Consider the following 10,314-nt stretch of genomic DNA (forward strand, 5'->3'; position numbering starts at 1 on the left):
TAGTTTGGCTGGTCCTGCGACTTATATATGAACATCAGCTTCGTCTTCCTCCGGAGTTGGCGGAGATGTTCAGAAGCGACACGGAGGACGAAGAATTTAATGGATGATGAACTTGCTACCGGTAACATGCCTGTTGGACTCGGTGGCGTGTTATGTTAATTTCTGTGTGCTATTGTGTTTCACTTGCATTTCCTGATTGAATGTCTGTTCTTGGTCTTGGATGCTGTAAAATAAATTTCCAAATAAGGTAGCCTCCCAAGTATTTGCTCTGCTGCCGGCGTTTGCCTAGACAATGCTTAAGTCCGTGTACAACTTGCTGTTTGTTTAATTCCTGAGCGTTAGATGGACTATGCTTTAAGTGCCCGACAATCTTGCGACATTTGGCCAGAACACTTTCAAATCCACTGTCTTTAAGTGAGACTGTGACCATTCTTTGCAGACAGTGGGCCATGCAAGGCAGGTGTTTGAATGGAAGTAGCCTCGAGGCAGCAACCATGTTACCAGCACTGTGAGTGCCGAGTGTGGTCAACTTTTCCTTGATATCCCATTCGTTGGCAACATCCAGAAAATGGTTAGCACATGCCTCGGCATAATGTCGCTCCTCGGTTTGACTCACAGTAAGTGCAAAAGACTGCAGAGTCCAGTCTTGATCAATGAAATGCGCTATGACGCCCAAATAATTATCGTTGTTGACAGACGTCCAGTGGTCACCTGTGAGAGCGATGTGCTTTGCTTGTTTGAGCATGTCCGTCCGCTGTGACCTCTCATCCTCATACAATGTGTGTATTCTTGACACGATGGTTCCTCTTGAGGGTAAATTATAAGAGGTATCTCCCGATGCAACACGAATTACTTCTCTCAGTCCATCATCCTCTACTGTGCTAACTGGGCGGCAGTTTTTAACTATCCAAGTAACCAAGGAATTGGTTAACTTTTCACTTACAGGTTTCGTTATTCGCCCACGAGTGCCACACTCCTGTAGTGTAGACTGGCGAGGTCCCGTGGAGGTAATTTCAGCAGGGTGTTTTGCTTTGAGGTGATATGCTCAAGATGTGTTACTTCTGTGGTAATTAAATTCGGCTTTGCAAACTGTGCAAATTGCCTTGGTTTTGTCCAACGAGCCGTCGGGCAACTTTTTAAAAAGAAACTTTCCCCCTAAAAGTCCCACCTTATCCATCTTTCCTCCATAGACTCTCCTTTAGTTAAGATAGATATTTGCCCGGTGACCAAAAGTTCTGGGTCAGCCGCCATCGGAAGTAAACAAAACCCTGTTAATTGCGTTAATTGTTTTTAATGCATTAAATGTTTAAACATAATTGCCAAAATTAACGTGTTAATTTTAACAGCACTAATAAATAGTTACAATTAGTCCTACAACAAATATATTAGAATATATTGCATCTGGCCCTTTAACACGAATATTTAAGAAAATAAAAGTCCACTTAAGACACAGCTCTAATTTTGGAAACTGAATCCCAGCTGCAGTTCGGAGGCGGGTATATAAGGCAGAGACACAGTGCTCATTCTCACTCTGACCACGGAACAGACAACAGCTCTGCCAGTCACAAGCACGAATCTACTTTCTTCATGAATATTCATTTCACTTAGTGTGCCTACGCCTGAGGAAGACCTATAAGGTTGAAACGTTGCGCACAGGCATACATTCATTTTCATTTTCTTTATTTTATCTGTTTAGATCTCCTTAAGAGTCTTCTCAGATAATTAGCTCGGACTGGGGGAAGGACCGTACATTCCCTAACTCTCGTTACACAAGGGAGGGGGCTCAGTTTCACTGCCTCTCCTTCCTCTTCCTCTTCGGTAGCACCGGCGCTGGGGCCAGGGGACGTGACGAGGCTCCTGGAAAACACGCTCGGGTGGAGAAGCCAAGCTACGACGAGGGGGTGTGGGGAGGCGTGTGGGAGGGACAGGAGGAGACGGTGCCGGAGGAGGTGGTGGAGGAGGCGTCACCACCAGGAGCGGGAGACTCTCACCCTGAAGGACCTGTACATCCGCTTCACTGCAACACACAACATAGCTTAACAGGGGAGCAGATGCAGACGGACCAATCAGTGAAAACACACGGGGCTTCTCTGTCATACAGCGTCTGGTCAAACGCTCGATTACACTAACATCCAGTTAGTGAAGCAGGGTCCAACCAGCAGACACACACACACACACACACACACACACACAGGATTCCCGGGAGGAAAACACATTCACTGTCCAGCTAAGGTCCTTGCGTCATAAAGACATGACAAAGGAAATTTGAGGCCTCACCGTTCTATGCGATGGAGAAAGAGAGGGTGGACGGCAGAAAGAAAAAGATAGCTGAGGTCATACATTATCCATCTGTTGTTCTGTTCTTCACATTTTGTCCCAAAGGTCCAGTGTCTAACATTTATTTCTTTATTTATTATTATATTGATTTGTATTGTTTGTGTTATTGTGTTCTTGTTAGAATGAGACGTGTTTATCTACAGAGAGAGAGCGGGTCAGCTTCCATGGAGTTCGCCATGTTCAACCACCGTGTTTCTACAGTAGCCCCAAAGGGACAAACAGAACACTGGCTCTAGATAGAGCCTTTCACATTTCACATGTTTCTGTGCCACCATAGTTTCTGGGGAGGGGGAGGGAGGAGCCAGTGAGTTGCAACTACACCGCTAGATGCCAATAAAGGCTTCACAATGTCCTTTAACATAAACGCAGTTCGACCACGGAGCATTGCATTCTGTGAAATTACAACTGATTAATCTGATTGATTTAGTTGTTTCCTTGTATATATTTATAATTGATTATTGGATATAAAACTGATTGATATGTTGTTTATTCTTGTTTTAGCACTCTCTAAACTGCACTGAAGACACGTGTGGACAGATTTAATAAAACCATGACTTTTAGCACAGAACTTGTTTCACTTGATTTCATCTATAAAGCTCTGGTCAGCTCATTTCCATTATGAATAACAGTATTTACTTCATCTTTGAATGCTAAAGAATAGCAGTCTTTATTACAAATACGAAGCAGGAGTGGGCGCTGCGGGCTGCTCCACATTCCTCTCCTTCCTCTTCCTCTTCCTCGGCGCTGGTGCCAGGGTGGTCTCCCCAGATGGCGTCTCTTCCACGGTGACCCCACGGGGCTCCTCCCTGGTCAACGCCGGAGCCCGAGCCGGAACAGCGAGCGACGGTGGAGCAGCCGCAACTTGACGTGGCGGTGGTGGTGGTGGGGGAGGGATGGAGGACGGTGCCGGAGGAGGTGGAGATGGAGGCGTCACCACCAGCGGGAGCGGGAGAGTCTGAAGGACCTATACGTCAGCTTCAGACACAGTCACACACAACAAAATAGCATCAGCACAATGATAGTCATGGGACAAGACTAAGTGAGTCTGAGTGTTGATGACGTGCAGTATGCCAGTGATTAGGGCAGAAGGTTTAGTGCTACAAGGCCAATGTTAAGAGATGCAGCAGAGCCAGATGGAAGGCGTTTAATCAAATCTACATTACCGCCACATGAGTGAGGATGGCACTACCACCTACAAAGATGGCTATATTACCTGCCAAACCTACCTTGTCCTTCAAGCACAGCGTACACCAGTAAATGAAACAATTACAGTTAATACAAACACACTGACAGAAGAATATATATTGAAGGCAAATGTTACAGTGTGGTGCCAGTTACCTGTTTCTATGTCAGTGGCCATCTGGACCAGTTCCTCGTCCGTCACCTCTGTGGTGTGGGGCGGCGGCGGAACCGAGGGGCGCTGGTCTCTGAAGGATGTAGACACCGCTATGGGGGGGTTGGGCAATGGTTAGTAAATCATGTACACTGAACTGTACTCTGTTGTGTTAAAGAGAAAGAAAGAGATCTACCTCGAACTGCAGGCTGTGCAGGTGTGGTCATCAGCTTCCTGACCTTGGCCTGCAGCTCACCTGGGCCCATGGGACGCCGGCCCAGTAGGGCCGAGAACTTGGAAGCGATCGGCTTGTGTGGCGGCAGCGCGGTGGAAGCAGCGGCCTTGCTGGGGCCACTGCTGGTGGTGGTGGGGGGGTAGCAGCCGCCGCCTCTGCCGACCGCTCCACGCCTCGGCCCAGGATGTACTTGGCCCCTTGGCGGCGATGTAGGCCACCGCCTCACCAGAGGCCCGCAGGAGAAGCTGCTGCGAGGCTGTACATTTCTACAATGACAAGAAATGACACAGCACAGCATTAAAGGAGCATTACAGGTTAAACTACATATTAACTGCTATATTACCAGGAATATCACACATAAGATTAATGATATACTGGTACTACACATTCACTATTGAAACATTACCGTTAACAAACTAACATAATGTGACACAACAGGTAAATAATGAGCCCAGGGTTAGCCCCCTATGCATTGGCAGCCATTAAACAAACAGGCTTATTGTTAATGTATAAAACATAAACTTAAAATTTATCTTTTGATTTCACCTGGTGATATTATAATCTTAAGGACATTAACTGTATAGTCTTTTCATACTTTAATTTTGTTTTCAGAGATCGTAACATGTATATTGTGTATATATTTATAATTGATTATTGGATATAAAACTGATTGATATGTTGTTTATTCTTGTTTTAGCACTCTCTAAACTGCACTGAAGACACGTGTGGACAGATTTAATAAAACAATGACTTTTAGCACAGAACTTGTTTCACTTGATTTCATCTATAAAGCTCTGGTCAGCTCATTTCCATTATGAATAATAGTATTTAATTCATCTTTGAATGCTAAAGAATATCAGTCTTTATGACAAGTATAATTCACTATAATATTACGTATTATATTGATACTATAATTGGGGTGTTCCTCCATAAAATTCTCAATACATGAATACAAACAATTATTACATACTTTAGACTGGAATCATGTAGATTTTAATGTAACTCTCGTCAAATTTTGAATAAATGAGTGAGCGTGATGTATCAAACCAATACCGAGCCAAGCCAAGAGTCCTCATGTGTCCGAGGCGCCGCGGCTCAACTGCACACTTCCCACCAACAGGAGAAACAAGCTCGCTTTGACCAAGACAAAACTTCTACACCGAAAACACGGTACTGTGGAGTCACAAGACGCATAAGCCCGGACTGCAAAATGAAAAACTATAGAGCCCTTAGGGTTAGAATAAAAAAGATGTAACTACTTATTTCAATTCAATATTTACCAGTGTGTTTGAAACTCCATAGCTTCAGCCACACATTTTTATGTCTTTCATTATTCAGAATGTATGATAAGGTAAATCTTAGAGGTTTCTTTGAACCTGACCCTCGTTTGTTGTGGGGATTTAGTGATATCAGGCACCTACTCTAGATACCTAGTCTTCCCTATATTTATTTAATGTCTTAAAGGCAGAAAGAAGCAGGAGAAAGCTTTAAAAAAAGAAAAATTAATTTAAAACAAAAACAATTAAGACAACTATATAGATATATATTGGAATTTCCCCATTGTGGGACAAATAAAGGAATATCTTATATAAGACACAATATTTATTTAACACACAATTGACAAACTCAATACACTATCCACACAATATTTACAAATCCCTCCCTCCCAAACACACACACACACACACACACACAGTGTTTGCTCAGGGAGGGGGGGCTGCCCCATCACGCCTCTTCACCTCTGCCAGCCACTGCTCCACAGTTCCCCCTTTCCCGTCGGCCCGGGAGCAGAAGGTCTCCTTCTTGTAGCGGCTGTGGCCAAACGCCCGCGTCTTCGGTTGGCCACAGCGCCTGCAGTTGAAGTGGGACACCTTCTTTGCTGGTTTCAGATATTGTCCCAGCTCCCGGGCACGATGATCTTTCTCCTCCCGGAGCTTGCGCCTCCAGGCAGTGTTTCTAGGCACGGGTGGAGCAGTGGCAGCTGTGGCTGTGGAGGGGGTGACACCTGCCTCTGCGCTGGTGCTGGTGGACAGGACGGCGTCCGCGCTGGCGCTGGTGGACGGGACGGCGTCCGCGCTGGTGCTGGTGGACGGGACGGTGTCCGCGCTGGCGCTGGTGGACGGGACGGCGTCCGCGCTGGCACTGGTGGAGGCTTGTGGGGTGGCTGAGGAAGAGGAGGAGGAGGAGGTGGCAGTGGAGGAGCTGGCGACGATGAGGTCATATAGCTCCGGGGCCAGCGGCCCTCTGATGGTGGCAGCCAGACCAAAAGCGTCCGCGGGCAGGCGGTGCTGGAGGACAGTCCGTGGGGCAGGCAGGGGCTCCGCTGCAGTCTGGGGAGCGCTGGGTCCCGGGACTGCAATGGCGATGGTGTCCCTCATCATCGCCTTGCTCCTCTGGTTGTGCCTTAAAAAACAGAATGTAACAAATGCACATTAGTAATCATGACATCACACACACACACTCACACACACACACACACACACACACACACACACACAATGCCACTTCAGATCAGATGTGAGAGAAAGGATCAGGTCTTACCATTGCGTCAGGGTCCGCTGATTGACTTCATACAGCTGGATGCGGGTGCTCGTCATGAGGGATGCACAACTATAAACATTCTCCCGAATTGTTTTATAGTCCCTCATGACGGCACTCCAGTGATGAATGCGGACCCCGGCAATCGTCCTCCCCTCGCCGCAGTGGAGGATGCTGAGGTCCAGCAGGACAGCCTCGACAAGCCTCGAGACATCGGGAGACTGCGCCGCTCCCGCCCCCTTGCCCAGGACCGCACTACATTGACACGGAGAGAGAGAAAGAGAGAGAGTGAGTGAGTTAGTTAGTGACTGACAGCACAGAACAAGAACCAAACAAAGCTTGGAAATTTATTGTGACTGCTTACCGCTTCACACTATCCACCCCTGGCGTGTGAGCGTGCCGCTGGGTGGTCCTGAATCGGCCCTGGACGAGCCGGTCCTGGTGACGGGGGGGGGATTTGACCGCCGCCTTGTCCCAGTCACTCAACTTCAGCCAGAGAGCGGTGACCTCTCTGGCTTGCCTGGGAGTGACGTAGCGGCGGTGGCGCAGTTCCACAAGGGCCTGGGCCAGGGCCACGACGTGCTGGTAGCCACTGCGACCGTCTGGCCCGATAACCTCCTCCTCCACAGCCTGCTGCACCTCCATTTGGTCCAAGCGGGGGGGGTGGGTGAGGTTTGAGGACTGAAGGAGAGCGCTGTGGTGTTCCAGGAGACGAATCTCCTCCGGCTCCTCCTCCTCCTCCTCCTCAAACCATTCAGCACTGCCCCCCCCCCGCTTCCTCCTCATCAGTCCCTGGAGCGTCAGTATCATCCAGGTCCTGCTGCAGCACAGCGCCCGTCTGGCAGAACAGGTACTCCACCCCAATGAGTTCCCCTGTGGGCGCACACACACACACACAGATGTTAAATGACAGACACCTAAGACAGGTGTTAAACGTTACCGTTACCAGATTTATGACTTACCTGTGTACTCCCTGGTCATGGTGTAAGTGTCGACCAGCGTGAGCCCAAGAAGCTCTTGGGTCAGCTGGTCGAAGCTGTCTCTCTCCTCCCTCGACTGCCGCCCTGCCTCGATTCTCGTTCCACCGCACCAGGCCCTCCAGCAGGTACACCTGAAAGTGTACATCACTTGCAGATTGCCCTAAGCAGAAACAAAGCAACACAGTTAGTGTGAGGACAAATAAACACACAAATACATAATTGAGTCTGTGTTGTAAACCACACATGTACTTACCTGGGATGAAGCGGCACAGGTGCAGGTGGAACGATTCCAGGGAAGTGGAGCCTCGTCCGCACCGGTAGACGGGGAGCCTCACCCCGCCTTTGGTGAGCTCTCCCGTCTTGGTGTAGAGGTCCACTCCCGCAGGATCCTGTATGCAGTCGAGGTGCTGGCGCTGTGTGGTCCAGATCTCCTCCATGCGGGCGCGGTCGATCAAAGGGACGCCCATGCTGTCCGTCACGTGCCAGAAGGTGTCCAGCACCTCTTGGACCAGCCGCTCCGTCTCCACTGCACCCCTGGTGCGGCGCCGGCAGTGACGGGCGAGCTCCTTGGCGGACAGCTTGACCTCCTGGGCGTCCCTCCCCTCCTCGGACTGCTTGGCTCCTCTCAGTCGGGACACGTCTTCGGCGTCCCACTCAAAAATGGCGAAGGAGAGCCTCGCCATGAAGAGGCCGTAGAGCTGGTGGCTGTCGGTGGTCACCCCTCTGGCGAAACGCCGCATGAGGTGCCACACGTCGAGCCTGACGACCAGCTCGTGCCACTCGTGGAACAGCTTGGATGTTTGACACTGTCCCACGGTGGCACAGCAGTCCCGGTCCACGTACAGGACCTTTGGAGGGGCCTTCCCGGCTTTGTGGTACCGCCACATCAGTCCGGCCGCCATGTCGACAAGTCTGTCCCCCTCAGCTGTGGTGAGGACGGACATGAGCACCTGCCCGTACTCATTGCCGACGTTTGTGACCCAGACGGCCGTCCCGGCAGCACCGCCCGCAAGCTTTTTGGTGATCTGTGTGACACAGCAACACAACAACATTCAGACACATGAGAAAACAAACATTACACTGGGTACACGGCACGCTGTGGCGGATAACAAAACCTACCTTCTTGGTGGAGTCCATCTTCAAAAGATCACCAAAGATGGAAGTGACTCTGGCTCTCGTCTCGTCGAGCCTCGTCAAGGCCTCCCTGACGTAGACGTTGATGAGCCAGAGCACTGTGGGCACCGGGTGCATGGTTGGGAGCACCGCCGCCGCCAGCAACGGCGCAGCGCCCGGTGCCCGAAGCTTGCGGAGCACGGAAAGGTACAGCATCGACCGCGCCATCCACTCTCTGGTGTGCTGCTCCACGAGAGAGGCACGGAGGCGAGACGCACTGTTGCCAAGAGTGCGCTCCCTCATGAGCCCGATCACCGCTCTGTCGCAGGCCAACCTGGGAGGGGAAAGAGGTGATCAGAGGTTACTGGAGAAAACCACAGAAATACATTACTGTTGCTGTTACTGTTTACATTACTTACTTGTACGTGAGAACCGCTGGAAACTGCTCACGATGGGCCATGTCCAGCTGTCCCAAGATGTCCTGCGACCATCCCGGCATCTTCTTGTGACAGGAGCTGCATTCCAGGTACTCCGTGCCCATGAAGTACCAGCAGCTCCTGTCCAAGACCCTCCTCACCGTCTTATAGAGGCCAGCTCCCGCAAGCTTGCCCCCACAGGCGACGATGGGGCAGCGGAGGTGGTACGCCCACATCCTGTATGGTACCCACAGGAAAAAGGGCCTCTGAAAAAAGGGGTGGGCTGTGGCGGGTGGCTGGCTGTAGAGGGGCCGGGCACCTGGTGGGTGCCACCACAGGCGGAGTTCAGATGTGAGGACACCCTGCCCGTTGGGTGCCCTCCTGAACAGTGCCTGGCCCACCCAGTCGTGCTGCTCCTCGGGGAGCGTCAGCCTCCAGCCACGTGGTAGCAGCTGAAACACACAGCAGTGTCAAACCGTTAGTGTACTGAACCGAAGGTAACACAGACACACACACACTACAACACAATATGTCATCGCTGAGCATACCTGTGCGCCGGGGCCTGACCTCTCCCCACAGGTGTTGTCCTGAAGGGGACGTTCCGGTGGCTGGGAGAGAGAGAAGGGGGGCACGGCTGGTGGGGCATCTCTGCACGGGTCGACCTCCATGGCGGCAGCAAGCAGGTTGGCATCTGAGGGTCCATCCTCGGGACCAACGGCGTCCAGGGGTGGTTGTGCTGCCCGGGCTGCCTTCCGAGCTGCCACCAGGGCGGCCTTCTCTGCATCCCGGGCCTGCACGTATTTTTTGAAGTCCACCAACCTGGACGCTTTGGCTGTGGGTGCCGCCTGCCTCACAAACTGAACATAGCTAAAAAGAGAACAGAAGTGCAATGGGTAAAAAAGTCACACACACACACACACAGACACACACAGACACAGACACACACACACACACAGACAGACACACACACACAGACAGACACAGACACACACACACACACACAGACACACACACACACAGACACACACAGACACAGACACACACACAGACAGACACAGACACAGACACACACAGACACACACAGACAGACACAGACACACACAGACACAGACACACACACAGACACACACACAGACACACACACAGACACACACACACACACACACACAGACACACACACAGACACAGACACACACAACAAACAAACAACTTACCTTGCCCGCTCACGGTCCGTCGACTCGTACAGGGTCTTGTAGGTCAGGTCACCATGAACACCGAACCCCACCAGCGTGTCGTCCAGGCCCCTCATGGTCTGGGGACTGCCCTCGAGCATCCTACGCCTGTCGATGGCTGCCACCATCG

General features: G+C 50.9%; 1 protein-coding gene across 1 annotated transcript; it reads right to left on the reverse strand.

Moving 5' to 3' along the window:
* Window positions 1-7,139: 7,139 nt before the first annotated feature.
* LOC127351459 (uncharacterized) lies at window positions 7,140-10,314 on the reverse strand. Its single transcript, XM_051379007.1, has 7 exons — window positions 10,167-10,314; window positions 9,501-9,819; window positions 8,956-9,404; window positions 8,543-8,870; window positions 7,677-8,448; window positions 7,406-7,583; window positions 7,140-7,316 (listed from the first exon to the last, which is right to left on the reverse strand). The coding sequence occupies exons 1-7, from the start codon at window positions 10,310-10,312 to the stop codon at window positions 7,250-7,252; spliced, it is 2,259 nt and encodes a 752-aa protein (XP_051234967.1). The 5' UTR covers window positions 10,313-10,314; the 3' UTR covers window positions 7,140-7,249.

This window comes from Dicentrarchus labrax, unplaced genomic scaffold (genome assembly GCF_905237075.1).
Source record: "Dicentrarchus labrax unplaced genomic scaffold, dlabrax2021, whole genome shotgun sequence".
Taxonomy (NCBI): domain Eukaryota; kingdom Metazoa; phylum Chordata; class Actinopteri; family Moronidae; genus Dicentrarchus; species Dicentrarchus labrax.

What these genes read in the sequence shown, in the direction of transcription:
- LOC127351459 (XM_051379007.1), bottom strand. Translation starts at nt 10,312, where the DNA reads ATGGTGGCAGCCATCGACAGGCGTAGGATGCTCGAGGGCAGTCCCCAG. An exon ending in GGTCAGGCCCCGGCGCACAG is followed by an intron (nt 9,405 to 9,500) that starts GTATGCTCAGCG and finishes TGTGTGTTTCAG; the next exon opens with CTGCTACCACGTGGCTGGAG. An exon ending in CCTGTGCCGCTTCATCCCAG is followed by an intron (nt 7,584 to 7,676) that starts GTAAGTACATGT and finishes GTTTCTGCTTAG; the next exon opens with GGCAATCTGCAAGTGATGTA.